The 23,254-nt window shown below is 56.3% G+C and overlaps 1 protein-coding gene across 3 annotated transcripts; it reads left to right on the top strand.

The window, feature by feature from the left end:
• The first annotated feature begins 707 nt into the window (after positions 1-707).
• On the top strand, positions 708-9,635 carry OPTC (opticin). Of its 3 annotated transcripts, none has more exons than XM_032422337.1 (8): positions 708-777; positions 2,055-2,129; positions 3,833-4,058; positions 4,710-4,845; positions 6,394-6,552; positions 7,381-7,583; positions 8,798-8,893; positions 9,390-9,635. In XM_032422337.1, exons 3-8 carry the CDS (start codon positions 3,840-3,842, stop codon positions 9,558-9,560), a joined length of 984 nt encoding a protein of 327 aa, XP_032278228.1. In that variant the 5' UTR covers positions 708-777; positions 2,055-2,129; positions 3,833-3,839; the 3' UTR covers positions 9,561-9,635. The 3 variants fall into 3 exon arrangements, with proteins under 3 accessions (XP_032278228.1, XP_032278229.1, XP_032278227.1); XM_032422338.1 differs by lacking the exon at positions 708-777 and adding an exon at positions 2,312-2,417 and having other exon boundaries at positions 2,047-2,129; XM_032422336.1 differs by lacking the exons at positions 708-777; positions 2,055-2,129 and adding an exon at positions 2,228-2,417.
• Positions 9,636-23,254: the final 13,619 nt, after the last annotated feature.

Here is a 23,254-nt window from a genome sequence, read left to right as displayed (position 1 = left end):
GTGTTTGTAGTGATGTAGCGTACAAAGAGCATGGTGGAGAGGGCCTCTACCCCCGTGGAGGGACACCAGAATGGCTCCTGTCATTTGAGCTGGATCTTCAGGGATGAATCAGATTTTGCCTGGTGGGGGAAGCGGGCGCGGGGGGGTGGGGTGGGGACGGACATAACCAGGAGAGGAAACAGCATGAGCCAAAAGGTAGGAAGGCATGGAGTAGTGCCGGAGGAAGGGAGAGGAATGGGTTTAGGTCACAGAGTTATGTGGCTACAGGCCCTCAGCAGGGAATATATCCCTGTTGTCCAAAAAGCAGGAGGGTTCCTGAAATTTCCATGCCCGCCCATGAAAGGGGCAGCAACAGGGTCAGCTGGCGAGACTCCTGTCCCCACAGCCTGCCACCTCCTTTCCATCAGCATGCTTTGTGCTTCTCCTAATGAGACACGGGGATTAGAAGGGTCCCGCACCTCCGGCCCCTTCGTGCAGGCCCCCAGGGAGCAGAGCCACATGCCACAACAGCATGAAGGTTAGCGCGTTCCCACGCAGGTCACACACGCATGCCATGGACAGTCCTCAACTCCACGGGAACTAGAGCGTGTGACCGGCGAGCTTGTAAAAGCGAGAGTAGAAGCTGGGAGAGGGTCTGAGATGAGACTACTGCGCCGAAGGGGCTCTTTCCTGGGGCGCGGGGGGGGGGGGGGGGCAGCCTGCGCATGCGCCCTAGGAGACTGGCTGTGCCTGCGGGGCGAAGAGCTTAAAAAGCGCGTGGGGGAGGACCAATTGCGGGTGCGTGTCTCCGAGAAAGTGGGGAGGGAGAGTGGGGGCAGGCGGCAGGGGGAATGAATGAACAGTCTCATTTGCTTTCCTCGCAGGGAATAAAGGGCGTGGGATGGGACGGGGAGGGGGAGCGGAGCCCAGCCTGCCTGGGGGAGGGTTAGTCTCTGCCTGCAAAGCCCAGGCTGTGCAGAGAGAGTCGGGGAGGACAGCGCGCCAAATGTACCATCTGCTTCCTGGACACCCTGCTGGCTCCTGGGCTACCTCCCCCTCCACCCAGCAGAGCCCCTGTTGGTGCCTCTCCCCAGATGGTGAGCTGCCAGGGGCACGGAAACAGGCGTCCCTTTGGTGACCAGGTCCTTGGGCTGGGGGATGCCGCCTCCTCACCGGCTGGCGGCCAGGAACACCGCAGGCCAAGCACTGCACCTTGGGCCAGGCTGTGCGATCAGCCCCTTCACCTGGCATGCCAGGGCAGAGATGAGTCCTGCCAAGGCCATCTGTTCCGAGGGCATCGAGGCACATGGTCTCGGAACTGGGGTGTGCAGGGTAGGGGGGATAAGGTGAAAAGGGGCAGGGTCACATGAACAAAGGACAACTCTCTGGCCTGGGCATCAGGAAATCTAGACCCTGACCCTGGCTCTGTGTGACCTTGGGTAAGTCATCGCACCTAGCTGGACCTCAGTCTCTTGTCTGTTGGATAAGCCAACTTCAGTCCAAGTCTGTTGGACTAGATGATCTTCCGGGAGCTTCACAGCCAGGATTCAGGGTCTGGTTGGGGGAGGGAGGAGGGAACAAGGGGCAGCATTGAAGAACTCCCCTCAAACACTTAGCCGTGCCCCCCACCCCCCACTCCTGCCTTCACACTGCAGCACGAGGCACCAAGCAAACGAGAATCCTCCTGATACAGACATCTTTGTGGGGGATGAGGGGAGATGATTCTTCTCAGCCCCCTGAGGACCCCACACAGTGGCTTCTGGTGTTCATGATTGGGGCCCAACCTCAGCAGATGGAGAAAAATTCTTGTATCCTCCTTGCCATCATCATCCTGGAACTTGAAATTGGTCTTCAAATCCTACCTCATCCCCCGTTCACCTTCTCTTGGACCAGAGCCTCCCTCTGGTGATTTTGGTTCAGTCATGGTCCCATGTTGGGGCTCCAGGTGGTGGGTGGCGGTGTGGTCAGAGTGCCTTAACTCAGCCTCTTTGAATCTTTGGATTCCATCTGAAAAAAGCTAGAGAGGCAAGCCCCATCCCTCTGAGTGCTCCATCACCTGCTGCCCGCTCCCTTAGAGAGAAGAAACTGCCAGCCCTCTCAACAGTGGCTCGGAAAAGAGAAAAGCAGCAGACAGAGAAAGAGAAGGAGAGGTGAGGGTGGGAGGTGGGGAGGGGTGCATATGAGGGTGGGAGTGGAGGGGGTAGAGGGAGAGAGAGAGAACGCCCTCTCACCAAACAAAAGACTGGGATGGGGTTCCCGCTGAGCGGAGAGGAGGGGAAACAGCTGGACACCAGGAAGAAGAGAAGTCTGATTGGCCACATGCTGGCCTCAGCCAGCTCCCCGCCTGTACCCTGGCCCACGCAGACGGCCTTTCCACCAGTGTCCCCACTTCTCTGGAAGCTGCGAGGCTTGGTTCTGAAACAAGAGTGCACCTGCGGGTAAGGTTCAAGGTTTGAGGCCCTTGGGCCCCTTTGGGATGCAAATGAGGGGCCTGGGTGCAGGCGGGCAGGATTGGGGGGGTGGAAGGAGTTTAGGGCTCTAAGCAAGGGAAGTTGGAGGGTGGGGATGGGGGAAGGCTCTGATGAGGAGCTCACTCTTGCTACCGCAGAGAGCTTACCCCTAGCCCAGCTAAGATTAACAGAGGGGGAGAATCTGCTAGACACTTAGGCAGCTGGCTTTGGGGAGAGCTGCACTATCACAAACACACCGGCTCCCTCACACCCACACCACATACATTCCCTCCCCGCTCCGTGCATATGAGCATAAACGGACACACGCTCATCACGCGCTCACATGCTCATCGCGCACGTCCACAATCACCTGAGCACACACGCAGACACCTAGGGAACGCTCTAGATGTGCACATACTCCCACGGCCACATACAAAGAACACTTTTGTTTCTGTAATCATTTGTTTCTAAAAAAGCTGCATTTAGAAAGTATATTTTATAAACCAACATTCTTTTTTAGGCTATATGTCAGCTTTTAAACCCATGTCCTCTGAATGCACTAGGTGTGCCCTATTTATTTCTGCACCCCCAGAGAAAAATCCAGTGCCTGGAACATAATAGACACCCCATAAATGTTGAGCAAAGGGGTGAGTGAATGAATAATCTTTTTTTTTTTTTAAAGATTTTATTTATTTATTTGACAGAGAGAGACCCAGTGAGAGAGGGAACACGAGCAGGGGGAGTGGGAGAGGGAGAAGCAGGCTTCCCGCGGAGCAGGGAGCCCGATGCGGGGCTCGATTCCAGGACCCTGGGACCATGACCTGAGCCAAAGGCAGACGCTTAATGACTGAGCCACCCAGGCACCCCAGTGAATGAGTAATCTTTTAAAAAGCCACAAGACTCCTTGATGATGAAGTTTCTCTAAACCTAGCTTAGTGACTAATGGTTGTACTCTGTGTGTGTGGTTGTACAAGAGAGAACATCCGTATAAATGCACGAGAGTGTGCCCAAGTAGGAGGGGGTGTGCATGCGAGGAGTAAATGAGCCTTTGCCAGGTGTCTACACACGACTGTGTGAGTGAATAGACGTGTGTGTGTGAGCATGTAGGCACTAAAGTGGGGTGGCGGTGGGAGGGCCTGGCAGGAGATGCTCCCGCCAAGATAGCCCCAGCCTTTTGGGGGCTTGCACATGCAATGAACGCACTGCACTGAGTGTATCATGAATGGCGTGGGTCTGCAAGTGTGGGGGCGGGAAGTGGGGTAAGTTTGTGAGCGGTTCCCATGAAGCCGAAGCTCGAGAGAGCCCTGTCTCTTAGATGGCTGCCCTTCCTCCTGCCCAATCCCCAGGAGTGGACGCTTAGGTGATTCAGCCCCATCTTCATTTCTGCTGCCGCCTCCTCCCAGGGCCCCCATGAAGCTCCTAGCTTTCCTGAGCCTGCTGGGTCTGGTGCTGCTGGGGGCAGGGACAGCTTCTCTCCCCAAGGAGAGGAAGAGGAGAGATCAGACGCTCGGAGAAGGCGATGCTTATGCAGTCCTGGACAACTATGACCTGGGCCTGGACAACTACGACGAGGTCATTGACCTGAGCGACTATGAGGGGCTCACGGACTATGGGGACCAGCTCCCCGAGGTAAGGGGCACACAGCAGACCAGCGGCATTCCCTGCAAGACACTGGGCGTCGGGGGCCTGGCCCCTCTCCCGCTGTCCACCGTGCAGGCCTTCCAAGCCTCCATTCTTTCTCCAGGAGGAGGAGATGCTTGTGCTTCCGTAGAAACTTGTCACTTAGATGATACTAAGAAAGAGGACAACAAAAGTTCAATTTCTTAGCTGGTTTGTAGTAAACTTGATGGGATCCTCCCCCGCTTAGAAGTCCTATATCTGTCCCCCTGCCTTTAAGTCAGACCATAAACCATATCTCACTGGGAGGGGCGGGGGTCAGCCATGCCTTCATACTTTCACTAGAAAAAGAAGCCCCACGACCCCGTCTGTCTTAGGCTGTCTTCTAGTCTGAAGTCCTTTCTTGGCCCTTCCTGGCCTTTGCAGGGGCTGATCCAAAGCCTGCACCCATTAGCTGTGTGAGCGTGGTCAGTGCCCCTCCCTGGGCTCATTTCCTTCTCCATATAAGGAAGATGCTGCTCTTTAGGAAGTTCCCTTCCTCCCTCCCCTTTTCTCCACGGTGACTCGCAAGTTTGAAACTGGTCACTGAGGCCCCCAGAGTTCAAAATAAAGTCCTTCTCAGGCAAAAACTCGCCTACTGTGTGCTGTGTGCTCTGTCTCCAGGTCAAAGTGACCAGCCTGGTTCCTGCAACCAGGATCGGTTCCACTCAGAGCACAGTGACTCCGAGGAAACTCTCTTCAAAGCCCAAGATGAGCCGGCCTACGATGCTGGGCCTCCTGGACTCGCCAAGTAGCCACGGTGAGTTCACGGTCACAGGTCCCGATGCACATGGGTCATAGGCCATGCAGCCATGACCCGGTACTAGGCCTACCATGGTGAAGTGTGGTCAGGGTAGGGAGTGAAAGGTTGGGGCTAGCCCTCACTGTAAGGGAGAGGAGGAGAAATAGCCACAGGAAGAACAGAAAGAAAAAAAGAAAGAAAGAAAACCCAAAGGGGGAAGCTGGCTATCCCTAATGCTTTTGGCTAAATGCACAAATTGGATAGGAGGGAGAAAAAAAAAAAGAAAAAGTCAGCACTCTGCTATGCTTAGCAGAGCCACCCTACCTTAATTAACAGCATCACTAGGGGACCAGGTTGAGTGGTAATTAGATTAGAGACAATTAAAAGCCTGTCGAGAAGAATAAATAACTTCGTGGCTGTCACTTGGCATGGGGGCAAATGAGGCAGTCATACTGCTTTTCGGCTCTAAATTCCCCCCTTAGCAGCTCTTCTCCCCTCCCTGATGCCCTCCTGGAGACGGGGATGCTGGCATATCCGGCAGGGAAGGGTTGGCGCTCTGCTGGGCATCAGGACTGGAGCAGAGGAGGGATGCAGTTAATTCCTGACTTGCTTGTCCCTGGCTCCTGTTCTCTTGAGATATTTGCCGTGGGTGGATCTAGGGTATTGAGGCATGAATAGGAATCTGTGACCTCTCAGAGCTACAGGGTCTCGGGCTTAAAGAGACCATAAAGGGCCTCAGCTGGATGTGTCATTCAAGGCCTTGGGCCAAGAAGGACGCTGAGATCATCTCTGCTCCACCTACCCTGGTCACTGCCTGAAAAGAAGAGCTGCCTCTTCACTGTGGGGCTGTGTCACTGCTAGCCGACCTCCCCCTTGCGTTGGACGACTGCTGGTCTCCCATTATCTCTGTCCCTTGTAATGGCGAGTGATGGAAACCGCCTGCACTCTTCAGGCCTATGAGCCCGTAAAGCCTCCCAACTTTTTAAAGCCAGTTTGGGTTGGATGGCCTGGCCCATGTCTGATGACCACTGGTCATGGAATGAGAACAGGAGAGAGCTGTTGCCCAACAGAAAACTGGGATGCTGACCCCCTAAGAAGGGGAAATGAATTCTGGGCAAGCAGGGTCCACTCCACCGTGGCTTTCTTGCACTTCTCAGAGCCATACGGAACACGCTCCTCACCCACAAGGCAGCTGGCAGGGCGAGCAAGCATTGGCCAGTCCACTTAATTCTGGCTTTATTTCATCGTCATTGTGCCTTTTGGGAACAGAGAGGAGCCTTATAGAAAAGAGACCGATAGATGTCCTAGAAACACCCACCTAGGCCCAGAAAAACCTACAGAGGACTGGAGCCTGATAAAAGCACCAGGGGGCCGGGACTGGGTAATAACTGGGAATGGATCTGCCTCTCTTAGGTTGGGGGCTGAGTGCCAGGCTGGGAGCAGCCAACACTGTGACCTTCCGTTCGGGCCATGGCTCAGCCACTCCCTGAGTGAGCACCATTGGTCCCAGAGGCTAAAGGAGGTCTGAGAAGGGTCTCCCTTTGTTCTGTCTTCCACCTGGGCCAGGCCTGCCTACATGTCTGGTCTGCGTGTGCCTCGGTTCCTCCGTGTACTGTGACGATACTGACCTGGAGAACATCCCTCCTCTTCCCAAGACAACCACTTACCTGTACGCCCGCTTCAACCGCATCCGCCGGATCCGCGCCGGAGACTTCCAGGGGCTGAGTATGTGGTGCCCTGGCAGAAGACGAGGGCAGGCCTGGCAGAGGGAACCCCCAGGCCCTCTGCCTTGCCCCCCCCCAGCCACATGAACAGTCACAGACACGGTGTCCCACCTGAGTCAGCCTTTCCCTTTTAGCTTTCAGTCTCCCCGGTACCAAATGGAAATAGCCCCAAGTCTCTCTAATCCCTTCCCTTGAAGATTTTGGGTAATAAAAGTGCCCTGTTTCATGTGTTCTCCCCAAAGCTCTGGAAAGCTGGGAAGGGGAAGATAGGATCAAGCCTACATTTTCAGGATTCTGAGCCACTGTAGCTCTGCGCCCTCCTGGCCTCTGGACAAGGCCGGGCTAAATCAGCTCCATAGCCCTGATGCTGTTTACCTGTTTGCTGTTTGTTGTGTGTTTTGCTCCCTTATGCCTTATACTCTGCCTCAGCTAGGAGACCTGGGCTCTCATCCAGACTCTGCCACTAATTCCCACAGCCTTCTGGGCCACGGCCTCCTTTTATGTAAACCAGCGGTGAAGGGTGGGGGTGGAATGGGTCCAGGCATCGGTGGGCCTGTTGGGTCTTGCCTCTACCAAACCCATCCAAGGTGGGCAGCCACCACAGAGGATAGAACTGCAGCTATTGGAGTTCTGTATTGCAGAATCTGAGGGCTTTCCAGGGGGTCCTGGTTTATGATGTTATTTCTCCCAGCGGGGACCCCATGCAGGTGGAGAACTGGCTGGCCTTCCCCATCTTAAAAGGGATGGAGCAGGGTACAGGTGGGTCCAGCAGGGGCAAGGAAAGATGATAGGTCCTGTGTCTCTCTGTGTTCTCCCCCACGCCCCATAGCAAAACTGAAGAGGATTGACCTTTCCAGCAATGCCATCTTCTCCATTGATGATGATGCTCTCCGGCTGCTGCCTGCCCTGCAGGATCTGATCCTCCCAGAGAACCAACTGGCATCTCTGCCCGTGCTGCCCGCCAGCATCGAGGTCCTGGACGTCCGCCTGAACCGGCTCCGGAGCTCGGGGATACAGCCTGAAGCACTCAGGGTGAGCCAGGGCATGTAGCCCACCATCTCCCACCTGCCACCCGTGCCCACAGCCACACACACACGTGCGCACGTACACACACACACACACACACACACACCATGCCCTCCTGGGACAGCCCAGCTCCAACCCCATTCTGGGTCTGAAAATCAAACCCCATTTTCTTCATCTGTTCCCATTGTTTTATTAAACTTTTTGGTGGTTGTTGTTGCAAGAGACCAATTCTGACTCAAGAAAGAGTGTTTAACAACATGCCAGCCCAAGAACCTCCAGGAGAAGGAAATTCAGGCCTCGTGGGCCTGTTATTGGAAATGGGGGGTTGGAGGGGATCAGAAGCCAAGGTCAGCAGCTCTCCCTCTCCCTCTACCGGGCACGCAGTCTCTTGGCTTCTCTCCGTGCGTCCATTCCGTTCACCTGTCTGCACCCTCAGCTTCTGCTCCCCAAAAACATTGGCTTGCACGTGACTTGCAATAGTGCTGACTCCAAGACTAACTCTACAGAAACCTTTATTTCCAAAACCCAGCACTAACTAATCCTTGTCTTTCTGTGAGCAAGTGCTTAAGGGAGACAATCTGACTGATCGCTGGCTGGCCGGTTCTGATGGGAAGGGCTAAACACTGGGCACAAATCGGGCCCCAGCAGCTGCCCACTCGACAGGGCTCGGATGAACTCCAGGAGTAGTTCCGGTGCGGAGATGACGAGCAGCATGGTCACGACTGCCCCCAGCTCCGTCACACTTGCAGACTTAGTTTGCCTTGTGTGCCTGTGGCTCTCATTCGGTGGCTCTGGATGTGTCCTGAACATGCTCTTCACAGCCATCCTGGGTTTAACATTTGGAGACTTTTCATTTGGGAAAATCCCTTTCTGATAGCAGAAAGGCTGAGGCTGGACTGAACTGTCCCCTTGTCCTCCCTTTCATGCCATCCCTGCCCCTTGCCCGCCCCTCACCTGCTGCTCATTGCAGCTGACCAGCTCCTTCACGCCCCCCCCAGCTGCCAGACCTCAGTGGCAGGCGTGATCCTTCTGCATCCGGTGGGAGTTAGGCCTGTGAACTCCCGAGAGACTGGGTGTCCCCTGCAGCCCCCAGTGCCGAGCCTGGCACGTGGCTGAGGCTCAAGAGACCCTCAGGGAACGAATGGGGTCATATCAGGCGCCCATCCCTGCCGGGTCCAGCAGCACCTGCCAGCCTCCCGTGCCCTTTGCCTCCTCCCTAGGGGCTAGAGAAGCTGCAGTTCCTCTACCTGGCTGACAACCTTCTGGACTCCATCCCCGGGCCTCTGCCCCCGAGCCTGCGCTCGCTGCACTTGCAGGTGAGCAGCCCCCCGCCCAAGAGCAAGAGCATTGAATACAGCCCAGGGGGTGGAGGTCAGATAACCGGGAGCCTCCTTAGGCAGCAGGGGCAGGCGTCTCCTTCACTGAGAGCTCACTGGAGACAGGGATCGGAGGTCTTGCCCAGGCCACTGTCCACAGCCTCGGCGTGACGTCCTTCCTTTCCTTCTCCTGAAAGTGCTTCCTGCCTTCCATGTCCTTCCTCCCATCTCAGCTGACTGCTTGTTCCTCCCCTAGCTTCCCCTCCGCTCTGTCTCCTCCTCCTCCCTCATCCCTCTTACTCTCTCCCCTGGCTCTCCATCCATCCTCCACGCGCCACCTCTCCTCCCTCCTTGCTGCATGGCCTTGGCCTTATGTGCCTCGGTTTCTCCACTCTCAAGAGGGGAGCTGCTGGGGAGAGCTGACGAACGCGCCTTCGGCGCTGCCTGAGGGCACTCTCCAGGCAGAGGTTGGCAGCTGTCAGTGTGTTCTTTCCAGAATAACATGATAGAGACCATGCAGAGCGACGCCTTCTGCGACTCCGAGGAGCACAAACACAGCCGGAGGCGGCTGGAAGACATCCGCCTGGATGGCAATCCCATCAACCTGGGCCTCTTCCCCAGCGCCTACTTCTGCCTGCCGCGGCTCCCCACCGGCCGCTGCTGCTAGGTCACCGGCCGCGCTGGGGAGGCCCTCACCGCCTTCCGCGGGCGCCCGCCGCCTCCGCACGATGGGCTTTCGCTCGGGCCGGAATCAGCCTCCGGATCCAGTTGCAAAACTCACCCCCACTCCCTTCCGCCACCTTCTACACGCTCGTGCACACACACACACACATGCATGCACACACGCACGCACACGTACACACAGATACACACACAGAGACACAGAGACACATACATGCGCGCACACACACACACACGTGCGTGCGTTAATGTCCTTCAGTAGCCAAATTTGCATTTCTCATCCTCTTTCCTTAACACCTTATGGCTCCTGACTCAGAAGAGCAGCGTCTACAGCAAAGCTCATTGCCATATTCCCTATCCCCTCCCTACCCACACAGAATGCCGGGAAGTCATGGAAGAGGAAGAGGAGAAAGAGAAGGAGGAATCGGGAGAAGCAGTGGCGGGCTTCAGCCAGCTCTTACTACTAGGCTTGCTTGCGGAACCAATTATTACATTTTCCAGAATTTTGTAAGCCAGTCGTTAAACACAGCTTTTATTAAAGATTAAATTATAAGCTCACATTTAAATATATTAGGTTGAAAATAAATGTAATAAATACTCAAACTCATTCCTTTCCCATTATTTTACTATATTTTACTAGTAACCATGTTCTTGAACTTATTTATGTCTATGACATACTATATAATGACATACCCCTCGTGCTCATCTCTTCCCAGCGACACTCAGTGACATCACATTGGTAGTTTGAAATTGGCCGTGGTGAAAATATTTACACCCCAGAAATCAGTAAATTCTACATGCCTGGATCCTTTGAGAGAGAAAGCTGGTGGTTAAGCATCTGCCAGCACACCACTGAGGAGAAAGAAGAGCTATTTCACCACTAGGGGTAGGGTGGGGTTTCTATGGGACTTTCTTATTTTCTTGCTCTTCCTAGGCCAAGGGCTGCCTGTTAGATCTAGAGGGAGCCGTTCATAAGGATGGAGACTGACAGGAATCTTCACTTGGATGCCCTCTTTGTAGCGCTCCCCTGTTCCTGGCTTACTGGACAGCCTCTGAGCGTGGCTCCACCAGCCAGAGGGTTTCCATCCTTCCCGTGCCCTCTTCCATGGTTAACCACCAGAGGGCAGCCTCGTGCAGAGAAATAAATAAATATAGCGATTTCTCACCTGCAACCTTGGCTTCTGGGCGAGGTCTGCTGTGATGGGAGATGGGAAGAAGGCCAACTATGATCTAGTTGACTTGTTCCTTGAATTCTAAAGAGAGGAGCGATGTCACCCTTCTCTTTATAAGGAGATGTTGGGCAAGAGGGACCTAATAGATGGGTGCTTGGCATCGGGGGTTGACTGAAGCATAGAAGAGGGTTGAGGCAGGCAATTTTATTGAGCACCTACCTGCCATGTGCTGGGCACCGTGTCCCATGCTGGTGATGAGATGACGTGTAACAGACATATTCCTTTTCCTCGTGGAGCTTAGAGTGTGGCACAGACAACACATGGGCAACAGTCACACAACCACACTATACAACTCATGACTCCGACGGTAAGAGGAATCCACCGAGTGCTGCGGGAGCTTACGGGGGAGACCCAGTCTAGGAGGCCAGCAGACCTGGAAGAAACAATATCTAAGCTGAAACCTGAGGGAGAAGTAGGAGTTAGCCAGGCATTCCGTTGTCAAGGCAATCACTCAAGGTGCGGAGCGTGGGGGGGTCCCCAAGTCTGGCTGGGCCCACATGACAGCCATTGCACTCATCTGCGTCCCCTGCATGTCTAGCACCCCTCTAAGTACTTTGGATCCTCAGGACAGTCCTGTAAGCAGACAAGGCAGGGATTCTTAGTCACATTCTTGAGATGAAGAAATCAAGAACTCCAGAAGATAAAAGCGCTTACTGGAGCTCACGTGGCTGGCTGAGGCTTGGACCGAGACACAACACACAGGCTGCAAACGGAGTGGGAAGTCTTAAAGGTGAGAGGTGCCCTCGTGGTTCCTGCGCTGCCTGCCCCCTCTCTCCTAGAGACCCAGGGATGCCGGACCGGGAAGACTGTGAGCCAATAGCTCCCTGTCTTTCCGAGCAGTAGAGAGCAGTAGAATTTCAGAACGGTGAAGTTCTGCCCCTTCCTCTTCCTGTCTTCCAAGGAGCTCGTTACAGTAGGAGGGCTCTCCGTCTCTCTGCCTCTCCCTGTCTCTCTCTCTCTCTCTCATCCACCAGTCCTATCTTCTTCCATGTCCTGCTTTATTGGATTACGACAAGGCCTAGGCATGCAACAGCTGAAAGCCTCAAGATCCCCAACTACAAGAAACCATGGCTTGAAAAAAAAAAAAAAAACAAAGAGAATTTTCCAGAACTGGGGTTCCTGGGGGCTAGAAACCACATCATACGCACATGCCCCTAGGTTAATCTGTGCTGAGTACAGAAAATCATCTGACCCCCTCTCTAGGGCAGAGAAGGGTGCCAGTAATTCCTGGACTCCTGGAATTTGCCAGATACCATAATAGAAGCTATTATGCACATCAACTCATCCAATCCCAACAACAACCTTAGAAAGTAGGGATGTTTATCCCACGCTGGAGGTGAGGCAACCGGCGTACAGAACACAGCAGGAAGCGGCCGAGCCTGGATTCAAAACAGGGTCCCTCCCGGCACGGGGTCCCAAGTCCTGCTCTCATGCCTCACGTCCGCATGGGCGCCCCTTTCAAGGCCGGTGGAGGGAGGCAGCTCCTGACTGTTGCTTTCCTGAGGCTGGGACAGGATCTCCCGGGGCACCGGCTGCCTGTGTAGCTGTCTTCTCGCTAATCTCCCGTTTGGGGCTAGGGAAGCCCAAGGAATAGAATGAATGTCCTTGTTGGCTGCCTTGCCGAAGAAATTCTAAACAGCGCATCTGTCCCCAGGCCCCTCGGGAATCCAGAGAGGGGCTGGGCGGGGCGAGAAATCCGAGGCGGCTCCCAGCAGCTGTTCCAGCCTAACAGGAAGGAGCTGGGGCTCTGACTTCTCGGGGGCCTAAAGCGGTTAGGGTCAGGCTCCCGGCCGGGGAGCAGAGAGCACCTCTTATCCAGCGCGAGGCCCTCCTGTCCTGCCGAATGGCCAACACTGAGGGTGGGTGGATGGGAGTCAGAGGAGGAGACCACAGCGGGGAGAGAGGGGCAGTCAGGCACGAGGGCGGCCTCACCGCCAGGGAACAGTCCGAGGTTGGCTCAAAATCCACCCCTTCCAAGAGCAGGACTCTCCAAGCCTCCCTCATCTGGGTCGTCAGTGGCCATCCCCACCTGTGCTCAACCTTGGCCATCTTGATGACGGCCCTGGCTCTTGGGTGGCTCCCTAGGGGGCCGTCCTGCCAGCCCTGTAGGAGGAAGCACCTCTCCCCTCTTCAGCACCCCATGGCCTTGGGACCTCTGCCGGCCCTGTTCTGTGAGGCTCGGAGGAGGAGGGAGGGGACACCAGCAGTGGGAGTTTGCAAAGACTGCCCCCCACCTGCTTGTCCTCAGCTCCGCAGCAAGGCCAGGGCCAGAGGGGACGGGTGGGGAATGGAGGGTGCCAGGGAGTGACCCCACCTAGACTTTTCTTCCTCTTGCCTTTCCCCTTAGTCTCCTCCTTGAGGAATAATCTCTTATGTTTGTGCTGCGAATTTGCACTCTACAGAGCTCTTTTACATCCGGGATTTAATGTATAGTCCCACCAACTCTGTGAGGAAGGTGTTATTACCCCTACTTTCCAGATAGACTATGGGAGCCTGAGTGATTTGTTCAAGAGCGAGATGACTTAACATATAGGAAAACAAGACTGGGGGCACCTGGTTGGCTCAGTCGGAAGAGCATGAGGCTCTTGATCTCTGGTTGTGAGTTCGAGCCCCATGTGGGGTATAGAGATTACTTAAATAAGCTGTCATTTCTTGGGAACTCCTGCAAGAGAAATGAGAAATCTCATCCCCAGCTGCTGGAGCAAAGGATGAGCCCCCTCCCTCCCCAGCCCCTGAGAGCTCTTTGACCAGCAAGGAGTGGGGAGAGCATCTTCCGGGCTGAAAAAATGGGAGCTGCCCGCAGACCTGAGTCCTGAGTCTGCCTCAAGGCCATCAGGGCCCCGAATCCTGATGGAGCACACAAGGTAATGAGGTGGTTGTGGCTTCGGAGGATCTGAGCTCAGGAAAGCCCTAGGGCTCAAGGACACACTGCCCCCCATCTCTGCCCCCACCCCACAGGCACGTGGGTGGCCCAGCACCCACATGCCCGTGTCTGCGTCCTTGTTGCTCGGGCCCCAAGGAGGGAGGCAGACAGACGGAGGTGGACAGGGCTCTGCCCCGCCCCCTCCACCGTCTGGAGCGTTCTCCTCTCCTTCCTCCGCCCGCCCCTCCCCTCCCCCCACGCTACACAACAGCTCGGTTTTGTCCCTCCTCTCTCTCAAGGTTGTCTCTCGGGCGGCCAGCTTCACCTTCTCCAGCTTCCACCATCTCTTCTCACACATCTCCTGCCTGTAGCTGCTGCCGGCCTGAACCAGGGTCTCCTTATGGAGACAGCACGTGGCTTTCCCCCCACCCTTCCCATGTCTCCCTTCTCCTCCAGGGGTGACAAAGCAGCCGAGGGACCACCTTCTTCCTTCTTCACTGCAATAAACTCTCCAAACTCAGGCCTCCTTCTCTTTAGACCACCCTGTGCGTCCCTCCCAGGCGTGGCCAAGCCTGTGGCCCTGGGCATGCCTGAGCAGCCCCTCCCGAGCACACCCCCCGAGCATGCACCCAGAATACACTGCCCTTTCTTCTGCCCCTTCTCCCCCCCCACCCCCCGAAAGTTTTCTGTCTCCTTGCCCTTTGTCCCCTTCTGTGCCCTGGGCACCAAAGCAAACAGCTTCTAGCCTTTTCCTGCAGCATGGTGCCAGCCCTGTCTTCCAGAATCCTTGTCTTTAGTGTATGTCCAACACACAGTTCATACACAGGTGGGGGTGCAGTGTTTCCTGCTGTGGCCACCTGCAAAGGGACTGCGGTGCAAGGGAGCGAGCACTAGAATGAGAGTCTGCAGCCCCAGGCCCCCGACTTGCTGGGTGACACGAGCCAGGTCACACCAGCACCTTACTCTGTCCACCTTCCCCTTGGAGCTCCCTGGGCCCCAGCTCCCTCGTGCAAAGCACATCCAAGCCTGAAGGGTGTTGTCTCTATCCCATCCCCATCCCATTCCTACTGTTCCCGGCGACACAGACCAACAGTGACAAAGAGATGCCAATGGTAAAGGAGAACTAAGGGAAGCAAGGACAGAGAGTACGGACAGCACAGGACATGTCCCGTCTCCCAAGTCAAGGTGCCTGATCCCAAATCAATTGCACTCTGACCCTAAAAGCCGGCTTAGCTGCAAGCCTTCCTGAGCCCCTCTTGGGTCCCGCAGAAAAGGGAACAATCCAAACTCTCCCACCTGGGCCCAGGAACCTTTGACAGGGACGCCTGTGCTGACCCATCTTGACACAAGAAGCAACAGGTCTTGAACCGCATGCGGTATGTAATCAACAGATGCCCACCAAAGGATTACCAAATGCAAGCTCAGGAGGGGTGCTCCCTCCCCCAGAGGGCACCCTGCATCCCAGGACAGGCTCCTGGAGCCTGGCGATTCTCTTGGGGAATCTAAGAAATCCCCAAGGAGCTGTGTTCTGGGAGACAGGCAGGATGGCAGGTGTGAACCTTGGGGACAAGCAATGGCAGGGGAGACTTTGGCCTTCAGAAGAATCTTACGGGGTGCGGTGGGGGGCAGGGAGGAATGGGGTGGGCATAGGAGAGGTGGCACCCAGCAGTGCCTGAGGTCCATGGCTCTGGGTAATCCTGCAAAATACCAGGCCGGAAAGATGCAAACTGCCCCCAAGCTGGGAACGTTCTGCCCAGTAGGAAGGTATTAAGCAGTTACTCAGTTGTTTCAAGCTAAAGCACCCTGCAGAGGAAGGAAAAAAAAAATGCAGTCTTTAGGGATTCAAGTCTCCCAGATCATCTATATACTTGGGTTAAAATCACCTTGCCAATGTAGATGCTACTCCTTTGAACAAGTTGGTCTGAAAATAGGGTCTTTCTTAAAATCAGTACGTCAAGATATCATCCCTGCAGAGATTCTGGGAGGTAGAGAAAGATGGGAAGCTGGGAAAAATTCAATATTCCAACGGCCCTGATATTCCTGAGTCCTTTGGTCTAAGCCCCTGTGTCCAGGCAGGAGTTCACCTAGCGCAAAAGGCCGGCTCCCCTGGTTTTAAGTCATAGCCGGAGGTCCGGGGAAAGCCACCTAGCCACCATCTGCAGGGCCCGGTGGCAGGCTCTGTGCCAGCCCTCTGCACTGCGTGGATGACCTTATTCCATCCCCAGAGTATCTCTAGGAGGTGGGCACTGCCCATTTTATAGAAGAGCTCAGAGGGGTTAAGTTCTTTGTCCAAGGTCACACAGGTAAGAAGCGGAGTGGAAAGACTGCAAAGCCCTCACTCGGCCACTCGGATCAGTGCGGTGTCTTGCACATGGGCTAAATCACTAGCACCTCACACTTCCTCCAGGAGCCTTGCACACTGAACAAACCCAATAAACACAGCACCGGGCCAGCTCCGCGCAGGGGTGCAGGGTGGGGGGAGGCACACCTGCCGAAGAGATCAGATGTCCATGGCTCACTTCTGCCCCCTCCCTCTCCTGACATCCCCAAATGGGGGCACAGGCACACCTGGATTTCTCCTCCAAGCCTTTCTAATGCAGAACTTCCCACACCCCCTCCCTTCCTATCTATTGTCTCTGAGCCCAGCTTCTTGGCTCCTGAGTTCCTATTCACTGATTTCTTTCCTGTTCCTTCCACCCTGAGCACAATGGGCTCCTTCCCGCTTGTTGGTAAACAGAATCCCAACAAGCCCCAGGGGGTGTGTTTCAGGAGGGGTTTGAGCTCCTTCCCAGTGCAGATAGGAACCCCAGGCCTGCCCCCCCACCTCTCTGCCACCTCCCACATTCTTGCACACTATAGCTTGGGAGACAAGGGGCTCCCTTTTGGAGCTCAGGAGCTGCTCACTCTTGTGCCTGGAATCCTGGAAGAGGAATGGGAAGGAGAAAGTGCATGCGGGGTGTGTGTGTGTGTATGTGTGTGTGTGTGTGTGTGTGTTTATTTGTTTGTTTTGAGCCACTGCCAAGCCAATTCACACCATTTCACTCCCAGGGGGAGGTCTGGTGGGTGGGCTTTCTAAGTCCCGGCTAGGACAGCCTGCAAGAAGCAGTAATAAAGAAGGCAGAATCCTCAACCCTAGAGAAAGAGGACACGCGCCACAGCTCCTCCATCACGGGGGCTGATGGGGATCCCCTACCTCTCCATCCAGGCTCACATGGATCCTGAGCCTCAGTTTTCTGAGGAGGATGGGAGAGGAACCCCTGAGTCCTCAAGGTCCACCGACAGAGATTTACATAGATCCAGGCCGTGCCTCAATGTTAACTATCTCTAGCGTCCTTCATTGACTCTTTGAACAACACCCCTTTATTAAATGCCAAGCACCAGGGACATCATAATAAAGACAGACAAGGTCCCCTATTCTCTTTGGGGGAGACAGACAGTAATGGCATAAACAAACAATAACAATAACAAATAAACAATATAATTCAGGCAGAGACAGATACTAGAAGACAACAGAACTAAGGTCATGTGGCAGAGACTGGTAGTAGAGGCCAGTGACATTAGAAAAGGTAGTCAAGGAAGGCCTCTCAGAGGTGGTGACCGTTGAGTCCCGGCCTTCATGACCAGCAGGCAGCAGCCATGCAAAAAGCGAGGGGACCTTTTTCCAGGCAGAGAGGGAAGAGGGGGAGCAAGGCCCTAGGCAGACCGAAGCAAGCGGGGCAAGTGTGAGGATGGAGGAGGACCCAGCAGAGCGGCCAGAGAAGGGTGGGAGGTGGGGTGGGAGGCATGAAGATTCTGTGGGATGTCATCAGAAGAACCATGGGACCTTCTCCAAGGAGCTCAAACACCTTTACCCCTTTGTGTCCCTGTTCATGATGCTAGAAGCAGGGAAGGAGGGAAAGGAAGCATGATTCACAAACTGGAAGGTGACAATGACCAGAGCCAGTATGATCTTTTAAGGAGGAAGAAGCCACGGCTTGGCTTGGGGGCCTGGGTAGGGTAATGGGTGGAAACGGGGAACGGAAGTGGAGTAAGAAGGGAGACACCCCGAGCTGAGGGAGGAGAGACAGCAGGAGAGTCTGGCGCACTAGAGCATAAAGGGCAGGGACTGAGCCGCTCCCGGGGCCGCACTGTTGTCAGATGCCGGGCTAGGCCCGTGCAGTGGCATCTCCCCTGGGTCCTTCGATCGAGAAGACTGTGCACCAAGAGTTCCACTCTGTCTCAGACCTGTCCGAGTCAGACGTCCGTTCCTTTTGGGTCTGTCTGTAGCTCGAGGTGTGGTCCGGAGAGGCAGAGGCCCTGCGCTGGGTGCCATGGAGACTGGAACCCAGGTGAGAAGTGTCCCCGCGGGAACCTTCACCTGCTGTGTGGCCTCAGGCAGGTGGTTTCTCTGTCCCCCTCCTCTGGCCATGACAGAGTTGGTTTCGATGATCCCCAAGGTATAAACAGTCTGGGACCCTGAGATGCCACATGGCCTTTGGTTTTCTTGAGAGAGCCCTGAGAAGGTGGGGCTTAGAGTTGAGGCCACCTACTGAGTCTCAGAGCCAACCAGTGTGCAGCGCCCCCCCCATGACACCCTAGGAACAGCGGCCACCCCACTGTGGTGGGTCCCTCTGCTCCACTTAGTGCTGAGGGAGCAGCATTCCAGGGGCATGCCCACTCACTCCTGGTGTCTGCGCACTGCTCAGACCCAGCCACCTCCAAGGAACTGCCCCTCCCTCAGGGACAGGAACTCCCAGAAGCTTCCATAAGTGGCCATCTTTCCATGCCAGGGCTGGGCTGGATGCAGCCCCCACTCCTTGCAAGGCAGAGAAAGGGCCCCAGTGACCGTGTAAACACCGCCCCTGCAAGGAAGGAGTCTGTGACTTCAGTGGGGGAACGATCCCCACCCTGGAGAGCAGCAGAGCCCTGCCCCCTGGTGAGAGGGCCTGGCGGGGGCGGGCAGAGCCAAGATTTCAGGCCCTCCGTCCTTTTCACCTTGTTGCTTCAGGGCCAAACAGGCTCCAAACCCTGGCCAGCCCTCTCCTTCCTGGCTCCTTCCCTCTAGTTCCCGCAGGAGCCTGGGGATAGCTTCTTGGACACACTGCCTGCTTTCTCATGCACAATAAATGCTCCCCCACAGAACCCGCTGCGCTTTCCACCACATTAGTAATCAGTGCACAGAACAAGAGCTTTCTCTTCCTCTCCTCCCCCGCTCCTGTCTCTCTCCTCCCTTCTCTGTTTCTCTCCCCCACCCCTTACCTTCTCCTCCTGCCTCCTCCCCACCCGTCAGAGCCACTGCCACCTCCCGGGAAGCTGAGAAGGTTTATCATCAAGTCAGGCTTTAGCATAAAGAAAACAGCCTTATTTTCCTACTTTGAGAAGGTGCTGACAGGGACAGCTAGGGAACGGGTGAAAGCATTATTACCTCCGTGGCTGAATCTGGCTCTGTTTTCTCCCATCCCTGCTTGGCTGCTCCTCTGTCCTGCCTGGGGTCCCCTGTCCTCCTGCCCCTCACCTGTGAGCCTTTGCCCCCCGGGCCCACGCACGCCCCATCACTCCTTCATTCGGTGCATTCAGTCCTTTGGAGTCATCTCTTTCAGGTGCCGAGGACTCCAGGCCCGATGCAGGGGTGCGCAGGTCCAGGGATAAACCGTTAAAATACAAAGCCTAACCGCTGCCAAGGTGGCCCTCAGCGCCAAGGTGGGACGGCCACTCCCCGTTCCTCGGTGGCGACTGAGCCCCAGGAAGGTGCGCAGGAAGCGGGGTGGTACGGAAGGTGCTGGAGAAGAGACCTGCAGCGGAGAGGGGTGCTCGCGGGGTGAAGGGCGGGCGGGCGAGAGGCCCTCCAGGCCCACCGCTTGGCAGGCACGACCAGTGGCCTTGGCGTTCAGTGCTGGGCGAGGCTGGGGCCGTAGGGGGCGGGTGCGCAGGGCTGAGCAGCTTCAGGAGAAGGGGCCTGGAGCCGCCGGGGCTTCGCACCGGGGCTCAGGAGGGCCGGGCCGGGGTTGGGGAAGTCCTGTGCGAGGGGGTTTTGACCGGGATGAGGCCGGAGGCAGGCGGCGGAGCCGGCTTGGGGGCGGAGGCGGCGGGAATCAGGAGGAAGGTGTGAGTTGTGAGCGGGACGGTCCTGCCATGGATCGCGCGGGTGGGGCTCTGCCCCGAGGGGCGAGCGGCATCCGGGAGTGGCCCTGGGACCGACTCCCCGGAGCCCCTGGCCCCGCACCGGCCCAGGACGGCCCCGTGGGCGCGCGCGCAGAAGGGACACCAGGGCGGCCGAGCAGCAGCTGCCGCAGAGGGGACCCAGAAGGGCAGGAAGGGGGCAGGCAGGAAGACTGAGAGAGACGGGCCGGCCTCCCTGGGAGCCGGTGGGGCAGAGTCCACGGTGGGCTTGGCGGTGCCCTGGCCGCCCGGCGAGCAGTCTGGGCTCACCGCTGCCTCTCCCTTCATCCCCTGGGTCTTCCTCCAGCCACCCATCATCAGTCACAGTGACGGCTCCATGCTGAGCACCAGTTGGCCGTCCAGACTTCTTGGCAGGCTCCAGTGGATGGACACCGCAAGACCCTCCTGCTCAGAGAGCTCTCGCTGCAGGGGGCAGGGGCGGGACAAAACCCCCACTCATTAAAAAAGCAACCAAGTAATATTAATAAGAAACGCACCTACTGTCAAAGAAGTGCATGCTAAAGCCATGCCAGGGAGAAGGGGCCGATCAGGAAAGGAAGGAGGCAGGGACACCCTCTCTGGCTCGGGAGCACTGGGACCGAGTGGGATGTGACATCCATAATTCATAGCCAATCAATCCTGCAGGGCCTGGCGCTCTGACTGACCCCTTCGGAAACCCCTCTCTTCTCTGACAGCTGAGCCCATCTCCTTGGAGGCCTAGGGCAGGAAGGTTTCTCTGTGAGATGGACTCCGAGCCCTGCAGCCAGGATGATGGATGAGCGGGCAAGGGCTGCTCGGGGCAGCCAAGGCCGGTGGGGCTGAGCAGAGAGAGAAATATGATGGCAAAGCAACTCGGAAGCAAGAGAGAGGCCCCGGGGAACTGGATGGGGGCAGCAGGGGAGCTGGTCCCTCTCTCAGCCATCTCCCCTTGCCTCTCTGTCTCTCCATCCAGGTCCTAAGTCCTGTGACACAAATGACACGGAGAGGTTGGGGACAGCTGAGAGAGGAAGGTGAGAGAGGAAGATCCAAAAGATCATCTCTTCCCTCTTTTCCGGGACATGGATTTGGACAGCCGCGGGGTACCTTGAGGAGTGGCTCACCCAGCAGCCGAGCCTGCTCCCAGTGCCAGGGCCCCAGAACTGAATGAATGATTTCAGCCTCCATTCAACCCCACGTCTTCAGGCATAAAACACACTAGGGCCAGCAGCTAGCAGAGGGAGAGACACATCTCCTGGGAGTAGGTCCAGTCGGGACTCCATTCCAGGGCCCCAGGTAGAACAAACCTGCAGTGATCTCTCTGGAAGCTGCCACGTGAGCTGCCAGGCAGGCTGGGCCGTCCGTAGTGTGTGGGTAAGGCTGCAGCCCACCCTTCCCCCAGCCCTCGAGGGCCGCTTCAGGCCTCCGGGCCGCAGGTGTCCTATCCAGGCACACACAGGCCAGCAAGGACGCTAGTGGGTTAGGGCCGCCCCCCCCAACTCCCCATCACCTGCTGGGGGAGGGTGGGAACAAAGAAACAGTCAGGAGAGCCACCCTCGCCAGTGGCTCCCTGATAGAGGCAGGGCCCTGGGGGAGGGGGTCCTGGGGCTGGAGGCAGCCTCCCTTCCTGGGCTCGCCCACCCAAAGACAGAAAAGGACCGCATGGGCGCCTGGGTGGCTCAGTCGTTAAGCGTCTGCCTTTGGCTCAGGTCATGATCCCAGGGTCCTGGGATCGAGCCCCACATTGGGCTCCCTGCTTGGTGGGGAACCTGCTTCTCCCTCTCCCACTCCCCCTGCTTGTGTCCCCTCTCTTGCTCTCTCTCTCTCTGTCAAATAAATAAATAAAATATTAAAAAAAGAAAAGAAAAGAAAAGGACCGCATGATCGGGTCATTGAGCTCTTCTCTGAAGGTGAGCCTGGGGCGGGCGGGGAGGATTACAGAGCATCTCTCAACTGAGCACTCCCGCCCTGTAGCTCCCTTACTCCCAGGTATGAGGCTTATACTGACGAATCACACAGGTACCCCCTCCTCGGGAGTTTGCCCTCTGAGGGCCACAGAGGGAGGCCCGTTAGCAGTGCTATAGCAGTATGAGCACAGAAGCTCCAGAGGGCTGGGCTGTGCTCAGCTGGAGGACTACCTGGAGGAGGCAGTGCGTGAAGCGGCATCGCCCCCTCCTCACTCACATAGAAAGCCAGCTCTCACGGGCCAGGCGGCCCATGGACAGCAGCACCCATGACGACAGCAGGGACGGGCCTTGCAGTCAGAACAGAATGCAGATGTTGGCAACGCGAGCGTTTCTAAAGGTGAGAAGCATGCAGGCGCTCGTCCTGGGTGGGCTGGCCTTTGCTGTTCCCTCTCTCCCCTTCCTCCTTCCTTCAGACAGTCCTCTTCTCTCCAACTCCTCCCCTCTCTACCTGGCCTCCCTCTCTATACAGGTGGGCCTCAGTTCCTCCCCCTCCATTCCTGCCCTAGAGCTCGAGCATCCAGGACTTCAGGTAAAAAGCTGATGCCCCGAATACAGGCCAAACAGCACCGTCTGCTTTTCCCAGCCCACCCCTTTCTTGGAACGTAAAGCCGTGTATGATTCTCAGAAAGTTCCAGAAGCTCCCTGCATGGACTAGTTGCCATCCCTCCCTCCTCCGCACCCCCTGACTCTCTCCCCTGCTCTGTGCTCTGTGCCTGGAAGACTGACCACTTTAAGGCAGCAGAACCGGGCTCCCTGGACGTGCAGCCTCCACAGGGTCAGCTGATGGAGACGGGCTATGGGAGGGCAAAGACCGCTTGGTCCTCATTCACTATGGTTTCCACACCTCCTGCCAGGTCTGAAGGTTCTGGTGACACCCCTCGAGGGAGGCCACAGCTCTCCCCAGCCCCTGGGATAGCTCTTCTCCGTGTCCCTTCAGGGGAGTTTACACCCCCCTTGCAGGTTTCCCTTCGCCCTGCCCGCGTGTGTCTGCCATCACTCCCCCCAACAGACCCCAACTCACACATACTTGGCGCCTCTCTCCTCACCAGTAGGAGGAAAGAGGGAGAAAACTTGCCCCTAGACGATCGTCCTGGGACAAGGCCCTGTCTGGGTAACGCATGGAGAGGAACCTGGGCTTGAATCTTAGTTCTGCCACAAGGTATTTTATCTTTCTTGTGTTTTACTTTTGTCGTCTCTAAAATGGGGATAGCACTCCCTCTCAGGGTTATTATGAGGATTAAGTTAAATAACGTACACACACACCGTGCTTGCCATTGTTTGACACGTAGAGCTTGACAAACAGAAGCAATACTGAATTGTGCTGTGAGAGAAATACGAGGTGTGCTAACCTCTCCCTCTGGGAGCCCCCGTTTGGAACCCAGCAGTCATGGTGACCAAGGGGGCTGCCCTGGGGCCTCTGAGAGACCTGGAATGGGAGGCCAGGTCGTTCTCCCCAGAAAGGCTCCTTTCCCAGGAGACTTCCACCTGATGCCACTTAAAAATA

The sequence above is a fragment of the Phoca vitulina genome, unplaced genomic scaffold (assembly GCF_004348235.1).
Source record: "Phoca vitulina isolate PV1807 unplaced genomic scaffold, GSC_HSeal_1.0 scaffold26, whole genome shotgun sequence".
Classification (NCBI taxonomy): domain Eukaryota; kingdom Metazoa; phylum Chordata; class Mammalia; order Carnivora; family Phocidae; genus Phoca; species Phoca vitulina.
The sequence above is the reverse complement of the archived record's forward strand: the minus strand, read 5'-3'. Positions and strand labels throughout refer to the sequence as shown.